This window comes from Capra hircus, chromosome 26, assembly GCF_001704415.2.
Source record: "Capra hircus breed San Clemente chromosome 26, ASM170441v1, whole genome shotgun sequence".
In the NCBI taxonomy this organism is placed as follows: domain Eukaryota; kingdom Metazoa; phylum Chordata; class Mammalia; order Artiodactyla; family Bovidae; genus Capra; species Capra hircus.
Window position 1 is genome coordinate 6,088,970 of NC_030833.1, and position 18,532 is coordinate 6,107,501.

General features: G+C 48.2%; 1 protein-coding gene across 1 annotated transcript in view; it reads left to right on the plus strand.

The window, feature by feature from the left end:
• The window catches only part of C26H10orf90 (chromosome 26 C10orf90 homolog), a 243,569-nt gene extending 225,445 nt beyond the window's left edge, over positions 1 to 18,124 (plus strand). Inside the window, exons 7-9 of the mRNA XM_013975309.2 lie at positions 12,787 to 12,850; positions 16,950 to 17,049; positions 17,138 to 18,124. Of these exons, the coding sequence (XP_013830763.2) occupies positions 12,787 to 12,850; positions 16,950 to 17,049; positions 17,138 to 17,176 (203 nt within the window). The 3' untranslated portion in view covers positions 17,177 to 18,124. The remainder of the gene's footprint in view (positions 1 to 12,786; positions 12,851 to 16,949; positions 17,050 to 17,137) is intronic.

The window sequence follows — 18,532 nt, forward strand, 5'->3', positions numbered from 1 at the left end:
TGCAGAGGTGCTTGGGTGATGAATTGGCGGGACGTGGTAGCTGCCAAGTCACCGAGAGGAGAGGAGCCTCAGGGAAGTTGGGAGGAGGCTGGGAGGCCGGCCTAGCTCTCAACCCCTGAGATGCCAGCCCTTTAACCAGCGGGTGTCTCCTTCCCCAGTCGGAGCTTTGCCTGCCCCCTGCCCCTAGAGTGACCTGGGGCTCTAGGGCGGGGCTTCCCCTTTGTCTTTGCGCAGCTACCCGGGTCCCAGGAGTGCAGGCTGGTTCCGTTCAAGGGCAGGCTGTAACATGGGGATCAGTGTTCCAGAACCAGTCCTTGCCCTGCCCTGCAGAACGCATCGGGGGCAGGACGGGCTGAAAGCACGTGGGAAGCACCAGCACAGTACCCACAGGTGGCGGGCGGTTTAGCGCTTAGTAGGTGGTACAGCTCTGATGCTTTGACTGGATGCAAAGGGCCGACTCATTGGAAAAGACCCTGACGCTGAGCAAGATTGAAGGCAAAGGGGGAAGAGGGCGGCAGAGGATGAAACGGTTGGATGGCATCACCAACTCAATGGACATGAATTTGAGCCAACTCCGGGAGAGAGTGAAGGGCAGGGGAGCCTGATGTCCTTCAGGCCATGAGGTCACAGAGTTGGACACGACTCAGCAACTGAACAGCAACAGCAGCGTCCCCCACAGGTGGAGGGGCTTGTCATCGTCTCCTGGGGACCAGTCTGTGGCTTTGTCCTGTGGAGCCCTAGTTTGGCTCCCCGAGCAGAGCCTCTCCATCTCCAGCTTTCAAGCCTCCCTGGGTCCTAATCCCACCCTGCATCCCAGATCCCTCCCAGCGTGACTGGCACCCCTGCCTCCTTTTCCCAGCTGGTCTGACAGGCTGTCCTTCCTTACCCCTGGGAGCATGCGCCATCAGTACCCACAAACTGCCTGATAGAATCTTGCTGTCCCTCTCCTCTGCCCTGCAGCATCCTGCCTAACCTCCCTAGCCCAGCTTAAGCCCAGCCTCAGTCTCAATCTCTCACCTCCAAGGCTCTTGCCGCTAATTCCTGTCACCATGTGGTGACTTTGGCTGCGAAGTCGAGCCCTTCACTCACGCGAATCACTGTCACTCCCTGTATTCAGTGCCGCAGATGGTTAGAAAGCCAAGCATGCTGAAACAGCCCAGGTCGGCCTGCCTCCATCTCAGTTTCTTTCCCCTGACAATTGCAGTGGTCCTCGTGGCTCTTTCTGATGGTTTCCTAACCCGTGAATGTGTAGGAAATCCATCAGGAAGATGGTTTCAGGAAGGCCTTTCTTCCAGGAAGCCCTCCCTGACTATCAATCTCCACCTCCCCACCTCTGCTACTGGAACACTCCCACCTCTTGTATCTCTCTTAGATGCCCTACCTCCTTACCTTTCCACTTTGGATTATAGTCCTGTGAGCATGCCAGCAAAATCTCCCTGGATTCTAAGTGCCAGTGAGGGTACACTACACCAGTCACCCTGACAAGCTCTGCTGCGTGTAGCAAAGCCAAGCAACTTAATCTGAACTGCATTATCCACACTTTCCAAGGTGAGCCAAGTGCAGCCATTCAGATCACGGGCCAGTAGAGGAGCGGAATTCTCCGGAAGGTACTGCAGAATTCCTTCTCCAGCCGATCTGCTTTCACTGATGATTTTTGGCTAGAACAAGAATTTAAATGAATTTGCATTCCCTGAGCATCAAGCTAGAAAAGTGACCCAGAAGATATGAGATGGCTGGAGCAGTCATCGCGGTAATAAAAGTGGGCTGTTCATCACGCAGCTGGTGCTGGCCACACCATCCCTACAATCTCCAATCTGATCTCCTGGATATTTCTCCATCAATCATCCGAAAAAATATTTGGGGCTAGTTCTCCCATTGCCCACAAAGGGATTTTAAAATGCGCTTATCAGATAAAAGTCAATTGTTACTTCATCAGTCTGCAAAGAAAACAAGAAGCATGATTTAGCTAAAAGACTATTTCCCTGATTCAAAAATATTTGCATGTTGCTGTTATTGGTATCCTTTGCAGACCAAAGATAAAGTTTTTTTTTTCCCCTAAAAAACACAGGAAGAAAAGATCAATTTATGTCTATTGATTAGAAGTAGATCTGTAGGACAGTGTTATTTCCAATTAAAATAATGCAAGGTTAAAACACAGAATTGCAGAGTGGTGAGGAAAAAAGTCTTAATGGGAACTCGCCCAACTGCCTGGATTTTATTTTCCAAATGATTTCCCTTTTATCCCCCAGTGCAGTTCAGTAATAAACCTTTCAGTGACACTAAGGATATAAATCTACTTGGCAACCAGAATGAAAGTTTATTCATCATCTATAAATCACCATATTTTGTGGTTCTCTAAATAATGCTGGGAAACCCTGGAACTGAGCAAGCAGTGACTCCCAGATCAACAGCTAGCCATTCGGACGTGTTCTAGATGTTGCTGTTTTATGGTGAAGTATGACTTGAGCTATTGCCATAGTTTCTTTACATGACTAACTTAAACTTGCCATTCAGCCCACACATGCACGTGCACACACACACACACACATTCTTAAGAAAATGTGAAAGCAGTATAGCACATTTTATCTATTTAAAATCCTATTTTGTAGCCACAAATAATAACTTTGAAAACTGAAAACTAATTATAACTTGCTAATGTTCTCCAATTGTCACTTTTCCCCCCAGCATCCTTAAGCCTAGACAATCAAAAATGCATTCAAGAGGGAGACCAGCTCCTTTGGATTATTTCGTAAGCTATTCTCTGGGAGGTTGACAATGTCCATGCATGTTAAAGGCACTGATAAGTCCTACAACAATGAAGCCTGCTTAAATTTGTTCAAGCTTGTTTTCTCTAAACTTCTTTGACCTTGGGATGCTTTTATCTAATTCTTGAGCATCCATTTTGGAAATGTAGCTCAAGGAATCTTTGCTTTTAAGACTGTCTATTGGGTTGGCCAAAAGGTTCATTCAGGTTTTGTTCTAAAAGATGTGAAGGAAAAACCCTAACAAACTTTTTGGCCAACCCAATACCATGCTTTGCTAAAGAAGCCTCAACTGGAATTTTGATGTGCCATTTCCCACAAAAATCTGAGACTGTGGGAAGAAGGTCTTATTCTCCTTATCTGAATCCCTTTGGTCTGGCAGAGCCAGAAAGCAATGATTGAGGAGCCTGGGGTCCTCTGGGCAGCAGGGTGTGGTGCCAGTTTCACAGACTGTGGCCAGCTTGCCTCCCTGGAAGCTTGTCCACTGACAGGTGCTGGACCTCTCTCCATGTGGGCTCCCCTGGAGTCCGTAACAAGGCCATCACACTGTCACCCAACGGAGTCCAGCGGAGAAAGAGGAGCCAGTCAAAACCCCTTCGGAAAGCACTTCACCAATGTCACAATGCGAAATAACCAGGGAGGGTGGTGTTCCCCACACCAAGGGCTGAAAAATGGCAGAGAAACAATAAGCTACCAGATAAGCAACCGAGGAACTGGGGCAGAGGCTTGCCTTCCCCGTGATGTAGGCAGCTGCATCAGATGATGCCCATGGGGGCTCTGGAGCCAGTGACCCGATTATCTGTTGCCACGGCAGGGAGAGTTTCTTCACACACTCAAAATAGGGATGCCAGATTGACTAAGTGAAAATATAGGATGCCCAGTTAAATTTGCATTTCAGGGCATCACAACCTCTTTTAGCATAAGCAGGTCCCAAATATTGCATGGAATATTATTGTTCAGTTGCTAAGTCATGTCCGATTCTGCTATATCATGGACTGCAGCACGCCAGGCTTCCCTGTCCTTCACCATCTCCCAGAGTTACTCAAACTCATGTCCATTGAGTCAGTGATGCCATCCAACCATCTCATCCTCCTTCACCCTCTTCTCCTCCCACCTTCAATCTTTCTCAGCATCAGGGTCTTTTCTAATGAGTCAGCTCCTTGCATCAGGTGGCCGAAGTATTGGAGTTTCAGCTTCGGCATTAGTCCTTCCAATGAATATTCAGGGTTGATTTCCTTTATGATGGACTGGTTTGATCTCCTTGCTGGCCAAGGGACTCTCAAGAATCTGCTCCAGTACCACAGTTTGAAAGCGTCAGTTCTTCAGTGCTCAGCTTTCTTTATGGTTCAGCTCTCACATCCATACATAACAACTGGAAAAACCATAGCTCTGACTATGTGGACCTTGGTCAACAAAGTGATGTCTCTGCTTTTTAATATACTCTCTGGGTTTGTCATAGTTTCTCTTCCAAGGAGCAAGCATCTTTTAATTCTGTGGCTGCAGTCACTGTCCACAGTGATTTTGTCTGTCATTGTTTCCTTTTTTCTCCATCTATTTGCCATGAAGTGAAGGGACTAGATGCCACAATCTTCATTGTTTTGAATGTTGAGTTTTAAGCCAACTTTTTCAGTCTCCTCTTTCACCTTCATCAAGAGGCTTCACTAAGAGTATAGGGTATACTTATGCTAAAACTGTTTCATTGTTGATCTGAAATGCAGACTTCCCTGGGCTTCCTGTATGATATCTGGCAATCCTTCCTCAAAGCCTGGAAACCCCTGGAGGGACTTGGCTGTTTTCCTTATCTTTCTTGTTATCGGCTCTCAGTGGTCCTCAAACAGGAGCAAGTCAGAATCCCCTGCAGGACTTGAGAGCTCACAGGACACTGGTCCAGCCCCAGAACTTCTGATCCAGCTGACTTGGGGCAGGGGTAAGAACTTTCATTTGTCACAAGTTCCCCAGTGATGCTGGTGCTGCTGGTTCAGGGAATGAAGGGGAAGCAGACGCCGCCCAGATGTCGGCCTTTCTGTGAAAGCGTCAGCCCCACTTTGAGAACCATGGGCTTCTCTCTACTGCAGAGAATAAACATCCCATTGATTCCATCAATGACTCGATTCTCAGGCCTCTTAGCTGCTTGCTTTGAGACCTGAGGTTAAGTTACTGACCTTCGAGACCTCTGCTCATCTGTAAAGAGGAAAACTCCTGCTTTCCTGAGTCACAGGATGAACTGAGTCACAAATGCGGGCCAGGGCAGGGGATGCTTGGAGACTGGTGGCTGTTAGCATTGTGCCTGCCACTGGCGTCTCCAGGGTTACAGTCAATGTTTGTATGGACCATTCCTGTGAGGTCTTCCTAGGACCTTTAAGGCAGATGCTGTCCCCACACAGAGCAGAGGAGGAACAGGAGGCCAGCAAGCTTGAGCGGCCAGTTCCAGGGCACAGAGCACCAAGCTGAGGCCCAACCTGATTCAGGTTTTCAGACTTGGATCCCAAGTGGACACCTCTTTCATGGTGTGGAGGGTCAGGCAGGCCAAAGGAAGCATCAAAGGTACATCATAAAAAGATGATGTTTAATGTACTAACACTTGTATGATTTTCATGAAGCAGAAACCAATGATGATTTCTTGCCATGTGTAGAGAGGTCACTGAGAACTGGGGTCATTAAACCTTAGAGGCTGGTAAAGCTTCCTGGCTCCTTTGGGTCACCTTTAAATTCACCAATGTGCTCATTGTGAGTAATGCTGTACTTTGTTTTGCTGAACCCAGGGGAAAAAAATGCACATTTTAGGCAACTGATGGGAGCCCTTGCTGAGGGTTCAGTGTGTGAGCGTCTGTTCTTGTGTGGGGATCTGAGTTGGTCTTCGAGTCTCTGCTACCGCAGACAGCCAGGTGAACTGAATTTGCATGATTTCAGCCTGTTCAGGGGCTTCTTATGGCAGATAGCCAAGTAAACTGAATCTAGAACCATAAAGGACAGGACCCTGGGGACCGATGGGGAAGCAGCTTATGATGGAGCTCTTGGGTCTGAGAGATAGAGAAACGGAATTGTGGTAAGACTCCTTTTAAACAGTTTGACTTGGGGATCTGGTTTTTCTAGCTGGGGGAACTGAAGCCATGGTCCCTGGTCTGCCCATATTGCATCAAGGATTCTACCTTGTGAGGATGTGTGGGGAGGTTCGTGGGGTTCCATAGTGCCTGGTGGGCCCTTCTCACACCCCTCCCCCTGCCCCATGCCTGGGGCAGGTCAGTGTCAATGTGTGTGCATGCTCAGTCGTGTCTGACTCTTTGCGACCCCATGGACTGTAGCCCACCAGGCTCCTCTGTCCATGGAATTCTCCAGGCAAGACTACTGGAGTGGGTTGCCATGTCCTTCTCCAGGGGATCTTCCCAACTCAGGGATCAAATCTGTGTCTCCTGCATTGCAGGCAGATTCTTTATCAGCTGAGCCACCTGGGAAGCCCACACCCAGGGGCAGACCCTTTCTCAAATCCATCCTTTAGCGCCCAGCACCCTGTGTGTTCACAGAGTCCCCAGGATAGTGATTCTGCTGGAAACTCAAGGGTCAGACTGCATGTTCAGGAACCAAGCCCTCTGCAGAGAGGACAGTTCACTTGCATTAACCAGAAGCCCATGATGCCTCATTCCTTGACATGAGCGTGGGGAGAGAAATAGATTTCTCTGCAGACCTCTGGTTTCTTTTTCATATCTTAATTTTGGATGCCTTTACCCGAAGGATCTGAGAGCCTCCTTGCATCTCTAAACTGTGACATTAGTATCTCTCTTTTGGGTCTGACTGGTCATTTGTCTCATTGTGTAGAGCGTTATTTTTATGTAAATGAAACACACAACCTCCACCCACTACCCAGGTGCCTGGAATGGGCAGCTCACCACGTGAAACTGTCCTTCAGGGTCCCACAGAAGCATAGAAGGATTTCAGAAAAATGACGATGTTTATCCAGCACAGGATTTTATCATCACAAGAGCACTTTGGAGGTGAACAAACTATGAGTCTTTAACTAGCTTTTCTACGGTGCAATACACACCGTTTAGTTTCTGGAGGGCTAATTAGTCCAAGGTAGACCCTCGGCTGTTGCCTGTGTCAGCGAATTAGAGATCCCAGCGAGACGAGCGGAATGGAAATGATGTGCAAGTAACTGGATTCAACCCCTGAAGACCATGATGCAGTTATCACAGCTGCGGGAAGGCCAGCTGCTCACTGGCTTTGAAACTGACATAGTGAACAGCCTCCCTTGTGAGCTTAGAATACACACCTACTGGGGCCTCTTTCTTAGGGGAAAAACCCTCTAGAGATTTTCTTCCCTAAGACATACCCCATTTCCATTCCTTTGGGTAGGCCGTGTCTTTCTTAGAAGATACTGGGCAGTGTAGACTTGGCGTCTCTACTCCAAACTGGCTGGTTGGCTCTTGGCTGGATTCTCTCCAACAGGCATCCCTTAGCTTTGGTGTCCGTAAGCTGGGGGAAGCACATTCTAAACGCTTCTTCACAGTGCTCAGGTGACTGCTGAAAATCCGCTTCTGCAAGGGCACTGCGCTAATAAATCCAGTGCGAACTTGATTATCATTTAGATTACTGTTCAATAGGAAAAATGGAGCTTTGCAATCAGAGCTGTAGATAAGGACTCTGTGCGGAGGAAAATGAGCTCTGGCCTCATAAACCGCATCACACTGGTGTCCAGGTGACCGTTGCTGCTTCTGGTAACACCGTTGGCTGTCTGAGTGTTCAGGCCACCTGTCCTGTGTGTGTGCGTATTTGCACACATGAGATGAGGGTTGTGATAAACACCCACGTGTGTTTATTATAGAGATTAATGTGATATCAGGCTTGTACTCAGCTGCTCCACAAGCACAGCCTCAGAAGCACCAAAATCTTGGGAGCTTGTTGTTTTCTTACACTGTGTGTCTGGCCTTAACTCATGAACTTAGCAATAGGCTAGTAGTTTGGATACAATAATGAGCCAGACACCAGAAACTCAGGTTTAAAAAAAAAGAAAAAGAATTTTCCAGAAAGACAGAAATGGGCAATTAACTACCTTAGTAATTGTATTAAGGGGGGGAAAAAAGCCTGCTCTATCTGAATGATAATGGGACATAAATACAGCCTCAGTTCTTTCCTCCATATTAGTGAATTAGAATACAGGAAGCTTCAAGGAAAATCCATAAAAGATCCATAAGCTGGCTGAAAATTGTTCTCACCAGTCACTTTAATTTTATAAAGGCAGAATTTCCATTAAAAGGGTCTGGATAGATGGGCTTTCGCTGTATCTTTGAGCACAGTGCGTGCAGGATGGTTTCCATCCTATAAAAAGAGGTCCCCAGCAGAGCCAGCTGCATATTTCCCTGAAGAGCCATCTCTTGCTGTAGGCTGGTCCTTGTGGTCTCGCTGTGTTTCTGCCCAGGCCACCTTACTCCTGGACTCCCTCTCGCTATCAGGACACCACTTTGTTTTTCAGATTCCGTTCAGCTGTGTCCTTCTGGGAAGTCTCCCCAGTTGCATCCCTTCCCTGATGGACTGCACAACCCCCATGAGCAGTGACACCCAGGCTCTCGCCCTGGGCTGGAGTCCTTTGTCTCACTGATCCTTGAGGCTACTGAGCACCAAACAGGTGAAAGTCAAACAGTCAAATGAAGGGTGGCTCCAACCCAAAGCCTGTTTTTCTTTCCTTTTTCGTTTCTGTTTTACTCAACTATAGTTAATTCACAACATTATGTTAATTTCTGCCGCACAGCAAAGTGATTCAGTTATACATATATATACACACATTCTTTTTCATAGTCTTTTCCACTAGAGTTTCTCATAAGGTGTTGAATACAGTCCACGTGCTATACAGTAGGACCTCGTTGCTTATGCATTCTATATGTAATAGTTTGCCCCTGCTAACCCCAAACTCGCCCTCCCTCCCTCCTCCATAAAATCTGGTTTTCTGTCCCACCTTCACAGCCCTCTTTGCTCGTGTTCTGTGGGTGTAGCTGAGTCCTGAGTCCTCCTGTTTCCCAGTTGTGCTGAGCACTGCTTACCCAACCACAATGGTCTGACCTGTCTCCCTGCAGCCATGTTTGAATGTACTCTACCCTGTGTGCTTAGCCGCTCAGTCGTGTCTGACTCTTTGCGACTCCACGGACTGTAACGTGCCAGGCTCCTCTGTCCATGGGGACTCTCCAGGCAAGAATACTGGAATGCATTGCCGTTTCCTCCTCCAGGGGATTTTCCCAACCCAGGGATCGAACCCAGGTCTCCCGCATTGCAGGCGGATTCTTTACCATCTGAGCCAACAGGGAAGCCCTTACTCCTACCCAGTTGGTGCGTATTCTGAGCCGCTGCTGGAGCCATCCTTTGGGAATCCAAATCAGAGCCCCTACTTAAAACCTCATGTGGTTCTCTGTCTCTTACTCTGAAGGAACACTTAACAGACTCGAAATTCTCCTTAATAGACTTGCAAACCCCGACAAGGATGGTTCCTACCTCCAGCAGTTACCAAATGCAATTTGTGTGCCCAACACATAGTGTGGCCCAACAATACCCAAAATATAAGGGGGTCTGGAGCAGAGAAAGATTTATTGGAGGGCCGTATAAGGAAAATGGGTGGCTCGTGCCCCTGAAAAGTCCAAACTCCCCTAAGGGTTTCAGCAAAGCATTTCTAAAGGCATGGCGAGTGAGGGAGGTGTTGGCTTTGGCAACCTTCTTGGTGTGGGACTCCTTTGTTCTTGCAGGTGTCATGAGGTTCCTGTAAACCTCCAACGGGACAAATGTTATTTTCTGCTTCCAACTTTTCATCTCTATATGAATGGACGAATGTTACACCCTTAAAGGTCAGAGCCTTGACAAAGGGCTCTCCTGTATATTTCAGGCTTTGGGGAACATTCTTAACTCAAAGGAAAAGCAGTAGAATACAAAGGCTGATGAAATGGACCTAACACAGTGTCAGATGCGTTCTTCCCTATTACGTGGTGCCCACTAGAGCCATGGGAGATTCTGGGTTAGATCCCAGTGCCCATGCGTGGGAATCATGGTCAGACTCTGCCAGGGGTGGTGGAGTGTGCCTGGGTGGAGAACCACAGCGGTCTTTGCTCTCACCTCTGTTCCCCACCTGCCTTCTCATGCCCTCCTTCCTAGCACCGTAGGCACCATGGCCCCCTGATCCTTCCTCGCTCTTCCCTCTACTGGCCCCCGCAGCCAGCTCATTAGGGTCATAGTAACATATATCCTCCCCCAGGGACCTTCCTGACCACCCCCGGGACCCACTTGACCAAGTGGCCAGCGATTCATTTTCATCACAGCACTCCCCTGATAGTTTGTAGCTGGCCTGTTCCTTATCCAGCTCCTCCCTCAATCAGGAAGTCTCAGGGTGGCAAGATCTTATCAGTGCTCTTTTCTTCTGAGCATCCCCTGGAGGCATAGTCCTTGCTCCTTCAGTGTAGGAGCCGGGGGAAGAGAAAGAACTTTTGGAATGATGCCTGGGAAATTGACCAGCACGTGTCAGGGCTCCCAGAAGATGGATTCTGAAGCATAGATTGGTGACCACGTTCTGAGATTGAGGGTGTGTGTGGGCAGGGCTGGACAGACTGGTTTGGACTGAAACCCAGCTCTGTCGCTCACTCATTCACTGAGTGACCCAGAGCAGGAGACCCTTGGCCCTTTGAACTTTGATTTTCTGTCCCTGAAATGCAAAAATTACGAGCATGTCACAGGGTTAGTGTGAAGACCTATTGAGATCCAATAAATGCTAGCAGCTTATTATAACTAGTAGTGCTGACCCTCCGGTGTCACACTGCCCCCTGCCTCTTCCGGCCGCCTTCCCTCTCAAAGTGCCAAATGGGCTTTTTTCTTTTTTTGCTCTAGTGAGGTCGGGAGCCATTGCAACACACAATGATTTATTTCAAACCACTTCCTCCAGGGAGGCAGAATTTTGTTCTTTTCCTCTCTTCCCTTGCATCCCGAAAGCCTCCATTGCTCATCCAATGAGCCTGGTGCTGTTAGGAAAACTCAAAGTCAACAGCGACCAGCGCAAGGCATGGGCTGGAGACTGCCGGCTGGGGTCTGCACTCCTGGACGCAGACTTGCTTGTTTTGCACCTACGTCGGCCGCTGGGCCCAGAATTTAAACTTGTGCTGAGGCACAGCGGGCGGAGAAGAGTTCAGAAAACAAAACCGAGGAGGCGCCCAGGGCTCACATTCGCTTGTGTTTCCTCTTGGAAATGAGACCAAAGCTTCACTGTGGTATCAGGCGCTCAAAAGAAATAAATCAAACTGAACCAAAACAAAAGCAGAGCTAATATCTGCGGGGAGACCACATGCAATTGAGCTGAGATTGTTAAGTGTTTCACAGGCCGTTCATAGCGTTTCTATCCCCCTGGGGCCCCTTCCTCGGTCCACACCAGCCTCTCCCTCATCTTGAGTCGCTCCTGAGGAATGCTGGTGCAGGCTGGAGTCTACGTCTGCAGGCGGCTCTTTCTCCCTGGAGCGGGAGTCTGTAGGCAGACACATGTTTGCTTGCCTGAGACCCTGACTGCCCTGGCAACACCCCCATTTCTTTGGAATGCTGTTGGGCTCTTCCTGAGGTCTTGGGTTCTGGCCTGGCCCTGTCTAGATCGAGAGGGGAGGCTGGGCACTGGGAGGTGTCTTGGCAGATCGGAGTCCTCGTGGTGAGGTTGACTCTCCTGGTTCACGTGGCCCAATGCCTTTCCAAACACTGGAGATGTTTCCCCTTCGCTGCGAACATTCTTCTGATGTCTTTCTCCTTTCTTTTGTTTCTCCTTTGAATCTTGTCTTTGAGGTTGAGTAACGGTACCATCTTTTATGTTTATAACCAGACAGTTGACAAGCTCAGCCACTGTGTCGTTTCCATATTGTAAATCAGAGCTGTGTTGTAGTTCCCCAGGCAGGAAAAGACTTCTTCATATCCTTGCCTCTGGCCCACCTTCTTGTATATTCTTGAAAAATTCTGCATATTCTCAAGCTTGGGGTATCTGAAGTGGCTCTGCCGGAGTGTTGAAGACGGGGAACAGGCCCAGGTGGGGAAACTGACTGAAGCCTGGTGGGGCCTTGCTGGGGACGCCAGGAGCCTGCCTTAGTTCCATGACTGAAGGATGCTGAGCCACCATCTACTTCTGCCGAGTGAAGGCTGGCGTGCTGGTTACCATCCAGGTGTTCCGGGCAGTTGGTGTGATAGCCACTCAGATGCATCGCCATGCAGCAAGCACCCTAGGAGCATTTTGGGGTGCCAGACTCTTGGCTAATCTATAGGGCCTAGAGTCTCTCAGGAATCTCAGAGTTGTATCAAAAGGGTACTCACTATTTTTTTTTCTTTCTAAAAAAAATGCAGACCATTTTTATGAGTGCCATCTGTAAACATCCTTGCAATTAGCAATGTGTACTCTCATTAAAAGACATTCCAGACTCAGTGATGTGTAGCCACTGGGCACTTTCTCAAAAGACGCTAGACAGATGTTACTGTTACGTTGCTTTCTGTTATGTTTTCTGACCTTGGAAAGGACTAATTCCTCCCCCTTGGAAAGGGAGTCGAGGCTGGCAACCCATGATGGAGACTGCAGTTGTGAGTGAAAGCTCTGCTCTCAGTGTCCTCAGAGACACCAGAGACCTAGCGTGACTGTTTTGTAGATGGGATGACCACTTCCCCAGGCCTGCACCCAGAGTGATGCTGAAACACGTTTTTGTGCCACCCTGGCAGGACTCCAGTAAACTGTGACTCTATTGCTCAGTGATGCCTGCAAAGCAGTCACTGCCTCTGAAGTCTGTTAGAGCTGACCTTGAACTTCATGCTGTATTTGACTGTTGTCAAAGCAAACCTGTAGGTTGTCAATTTTAATACAATCATTTGTGGTGTGTGTCTACTGAGTCCTGCTGTGTATATAACAGGCTGATCTTAGATTAAGAAAGGATAACAGAGAGTCAACCAAACCCATCGTGATGTTTTTCTAGATAAGTGCAACATCTGTACCTTCTGAAATTAATCATCTTTCTTTCTTTTTTTTTTTTTTTTTTTTTTTCAGATAACTTGTTCAAACCCAAAGAAAGGTACATTTCAGAGAAGGAGATGCACATGCGATCTAAAAGGTACTTGGTTCTCTTGTGTGAGGTCGAAAAAGTGGGGTAAGGAGAGGTGGCTTGCTGAATGCAGGCACAGTCCAGTGGGGCCACTAGTTTTAGGTCCACGTTTGAGCTCTGAGGTCTTCTCGGCCGTGAATTTGAAAAGCTGGCCCAAAGGAGTGCGTTTGCCGAACTGCACCTCTGAATGTTGATGTCGTTCTTGGAAAACCCTTAGGAAGGTGGTAGGTCTTGAGTTCTGAACCAGTCCGCTAATTGGTCTCTAAGAGATGCCCAGACTCAACAGAGATGCTTCTGCGTGTTCCTGCCATTGCTCTGGGCAGGTGCCATGTGTCACTGTGCACCTTCGCAGGTAATTTCAGAAGAGGGGGACCAGCTGGGTCTCCGGGCCTGCAGGAAAGCTTCCAGGCCTGGAGGTGGACGGCGTGAGGGGGCCACGGAGCCGCAGAGGGCCACAAGCTGGCCTACTTGGCGCCCGGCTGCCGCAAGCTCTCCATGTCCTGCTTGGCTGGTTGCAGTTCTGGACGCCCCCTCATTCTCACCAGCACACAAAGGCTGCCATTCTTCCCGAGCTCAGGCCTCCCAGTCCACACGTAATAACCCGGCAGAGTTCGCCAAGTTCATGGCAAGTAACATGTCATTAGTTTATAATAAAGTATCTGGCACTAGGGGGAATTATAATAATTAAACCAAACTGATAGGGCAACTTAGAGAAACCATTGAAATAGGAAGAGTACATTTCTCCCCACTCCAGGCACAAAATCTCTGCTTTTCCCATGATTATATTGTTTCCATGATCATTAGCCAGCTTTGATTATCTGTAGGGAACCTCTCTGTAAATTAAAAAAAAAAAAGTGTCAGTGGGGAGGAGGGGAACCCTCCCATTAACCACTGGCTTCACAGCATTCTAACTGGGGGTTTGAAAGGGCCACTGGGGGTCAAGACCTGCTGTTTCAGAAGTATGAAGCCGTGTATACCTCATGCCCAAAGTATTCCTCTTTCAGTTTGGTGGAAAATTCAGCCAAATTGTCCCTTCCTGGTCCCTAAGCCCAAAGCCACTATTGTGGAGGCTTGAAATTGAAATGCTAGATGTCAAAGCAGCCTCCGTGGACAGAGCATTGCCCTGTCATCTCACTGAAGACGGAACAGCCTCCGAGAGGACCAGTGGTGCTGTGTCCCCCATCGTGACTTCCTGGCTGGAAGCCGGGGCTCCTTGGAGATAGTCGGTGAGGCATGCACTCTGTGATCTGCCCTGAGTGGACTCAGACCCTGGCTCTCGCACTTCACTCCCCTGCAGAACCATAATGGAGCTTCATTTTCTTTCATGTCTTTGTTATTAATTCTATTACTAAATTGCACTTTCATTTTAAAAATTCAAGCACAGGAGAGAGAACTGAAGTCACTCATGACCAGCTATCCCCTCTCCTACCCCACTTTCCCAACCTTACCCTGCCTCCAGAGACATCATAGGTATTGGCATCCTTTATACCCTTCCAGGCCTTTCTCTCTGCCTGAACAGACATTTACTAGTTACATATACAGTTGTCTAATTTTTGAGCATAAATGGGATCATGCTGTGTATTATTTTCCTGTAGCTTGCTTCTTTTACTTTATGTCTGTGGGGTCTTTCTATGTCAGAGAATATAGATATGGATGATTTTCTTCACTGATGCAAAGTGGTCCATTGCATAAATGAACCATAATTTATTAAGGATGTTCTTTTAAGAAAATACTGCAGCAGAAGCTCCAGGATTGAGGCCTAAGAATTTTTATCCTGAACACCCCACATGGTCAGATGGTTAAGATGGGGACAATGTGTCTGTATGGGTGCCAGAGGATTTCCACTGTGGAGTTTTGGGACATGTCATCTTTCCTACTGATCCTGACGGCCTTCTCCTGGTTCCTTCTAGAACAGCTCCTGGGCTTGGCAGTCATGTGTGCACTCATTAATTCATGCCATGCTGATGCCCTCTGTGCCAGGCACTCTGATGGGTGCAAGCAGTTCCTGGGTTACTTTATGCTGTGAGACTGGGAGTCAGTGTTGCAAGAAGTCAAGCAGACCAAGGCTGGGCTCCCAGCTCCTCATTCACCAGCTGAGGCACGTCACTGGCCTCCTGACCTCGCTGGGCCTGGGTTCCTCACTCCCATAACAGGACACTGTACGTCTCTTCCACCTGCTGTGAGGGCTACCCGAGAAAATTCGTGTCAGATGATTAGTAAGGGGCCCTCCTACACTGCTGGTGGGAATGTAAATTGGTATAGTTCCTATGGAGAACAGTATGGAGGAGAATCCTTAAAAAACAGAAAATAGAGCTGCCATATGATCCAGCAAGCCCACTCCTGGACAAATACCCAGAGAAAACTGTAATTTGAAGAGATACATGCACCCCAGTGTTCATAGCAGCACTATTCACCACAGCCAAGACATGAAAGACACCTCAGTGTCCATCAACAGATGAATGGATCAAGATGTGAAACATATACACGATGGAATATTACTCAGCCATAAAAAGAATGAAATAGCGCCATTTGCGGCAACATGGATGGATTTAGAGATGATCATACTACATGAAGTAGGTCAGACAAATGTCATATGATAAATGTCACATGATATTGCTTAGATGTGGGATCTAAAAAAATAATGGTACAAATGAACTTATCTGCAAAACAGAAATAGACCCATAGACTTAGAAAAGAAACATATGCTTACCTGGGAGAAAGGGTGGGGGAGGGATAAATTAGGAGTTTGGGGTTAACACATACGTACTACTGTGTGTAAAACAGATAATCAACAAGGACCTACTGTGCAGCACCAGAAAGTGGGCTCAGTATTGTTTAATAACCTATCTGAAAAAGAATATACATGCATGTATAAGCTAAATCACTGCTGTACACCGGAAACTAACCCACCACCATAGATCAGCCATACTGATCACAGCCATGCTGTAAATCAGCTGTATATTCAGTAAAAGATAATTTCAAAAGATAAACTCATAAAAAAGATGATTCGCCTAATACCCATTAACCAAGACAATGTCTTGCTAATGTTGCCATCATCAATCTTTTCATACTTTGTAATTATTATTTTAATTGGGGAACATGTTAAATTTTGTTGGGCTTTCAAACATGAGGGAAAATAAAAGAAACGTTCAGCCACATGTCACCGGTACAGCATCCTCAAAGCTCGGGCTGCAGCGTCCCCTCTCTGTGCATGGATGCCAGCCAAAATCTTGTTTGGCATCAGTACATACGCAGTCTCTGTAGGGAAGTAAGAAGGAAGGGCCCAGAAGGAGGCTCCCTGAGGCCCTGCGGGTGTCGTGGAAGCTCCTAATTTTGCACAAACATGTGATACTGACGCCTGAGATGTGTTTGGACACAGCTTCCTTAGGAGCGCATAGGTGAAGAGGCAGACACGCACGTTTCATCTGTGTGCTGCTCCGATATGACCCCAGCTACCTTCATAGAGTCGCTGCTCCTTTTCCAAGTCATAGGAAGACAAAAGCTAAGAGGCAAAAAAAGCATTTGGTAAAAAGTAAGTGTACACTCAGGGGGCTTCCCAGGTGGCTCAGATGGTGGAGAATCCACCTGCCAAGACAGGAGACGCAGGAGACCCAGGTTTGATCCCTGGGTTGGGATGATCCCCCTGGAAGAGGAGATGGCAGCCCACTCCAGTATGCTTGCTGGGAAATCCCATGGACAGAGGAGGCTGGTGGGGTACAGTCCATGGGCTCGCAAAGAGCTGGACATGACTTGCTGAACACGCACACTCACGTGCACACTCAGAGTGGCCAAAGCAGTAGGCCCAGCATCTCTCATTTTACAAGCAAGGGGGTGGAGAGAAAGAAACGTGACTTCTAAAGAAATCCCTGGCTCCTCCAGCTCTGCCCTGGGTGGGGCCCCATCGACTGCATGGCCCCCGCCTGGGCAGCCCCGTCTGCAGACGGTCAGGGGAGCCCCAGGTCTAGGGGTCTCAGAGACACGGGGTGGTCCAGAGCCGGCTGATCTGCCCTCTGAAATGTAAGCGCCTGCTGACAAGACAGGAGGCAGAGCCACGGCAGACGCACGCTGTCTCACTACCATTTCAAAATGTTTTCTCAATTTGTTTCAGAATCTATAATAACTTGCCGGAAGTTAGGAAGAAAAAAGAGGACCAAAAGAAAAGGGTGATCTTACAAAGCAACAGACTCCGGGCCGAGGTCTTCAAAAAGGTAACGGCCCGGCCGCCAGCAGGGGTGACGTGTGTGTGGCTCCCAGATGCTGAGTCTGAACTTGACGTCTCTGTCTCTGCTTCCCCAGCAATTACTGGACCAGCTCCTTCAAAGGAACGCGGTCTAACCGCAGGCTGCCCCACCGACCCTCTACCTGGACCTGGGATGACTTCAAACGCTGGATAAACCATTAAACTTAACCGTATCTTCATGACGTGAACCACTTTTTTTACTTTTGATTTTTTTTTTTTTTAATCCATAAAGCAAAGCACAGCTCCTTGAATTGCTGACCTAAACCAAGCAGAAATGATAACCCTTGAGGAAATGGATCTTCAGACTGCAGTGGGGTAATCAACCCAACAGAACCCACTTGATACAGTCCTTTCGTTTTTTGACTTCTGAATTTTACCTTTTGCTTCTGATGTTTACTCCTACCATTTCCACGCAGGCACAAAGGCCTTCTATGCGCTCATGGGCTTAGATCCCAAGGGACTGGTTTTTTATTTTTTCTTGCTTTTTCATCAGATTTCTAGGACCTAAATGCATCACTTTAAAAATACCATTCCCAACTTCCGCCAGTTCTGCAAACTCCAGATTTTGGACCATCGCACAGTGTGTTTGAAACCCCTCTGGATGTCTGTACCGTTAATACTGGAGGTAACTTTGGAGCTAGGCGGCTGCTCTGTCAGAGACTGGGGACCTGTTTCTCGGTGACCTTGGCTGGTCAGAGCCGCCCCTACCAACCCCACCCCACTCCTAGCACCTGTCTTCATTCAGCAAAAGAGTCTATATTCACGGAAGCCATGAGGGCAGAATTGGCTGGAAAAATTGGTAGGTCACATCAGTGTTTTTGGCAAGCCACCCCCCAACCAAAAGAGCTGCATGGCTGAAAGTGGCCTGATGGCTCCAACTCTGCTATTTGTTCCTCCAAGCCCTTACAATGCCCATTATTTATAAATGTGTTTGGGGAGTGAAGGACAATAGTTTTACCAAAAATGGAAATAAATGCAACTATTACAAGCATCACTGCCCCGTCCCATGTTCTGTGTTATGAACCAAGCAGCTAGTGCAGGTGCTGCTCAGAGAGAAACGCTGCCAAGTTCCGGGGGTCCTCTGACCTGCTCCTGGTCCACCCCCACCTGACCATCGAGCCACCAGGTAAGGGCCCTTGAGCTTCCTGACGGCCGGGTCCCTTCTCCTCCTGCAGCCCCTCTCCTGCTCCCTCTGCTGGCAAAGCCTGGCATTGTGGGAGCGGCCAAGGCAAAACATTTCAAGGGCCTGGATCCACTTTAACAGAGAAGGCAAGGAAGGGTGCCTAGGGACATGTAGGCTGAATAAGGGCTGGCACGGCTAGTTTCTTTACTTGCTTCAGTCTGTTCATCTCTCTCCGTCCGATGGAGACCATTGCAGTGCCTTCTCCTTCAGTTTTCTGTGGGAGTGCAGTAAAAGGCAGCGTGAGCTGAGCGCTTAGAAGGATGTCCAG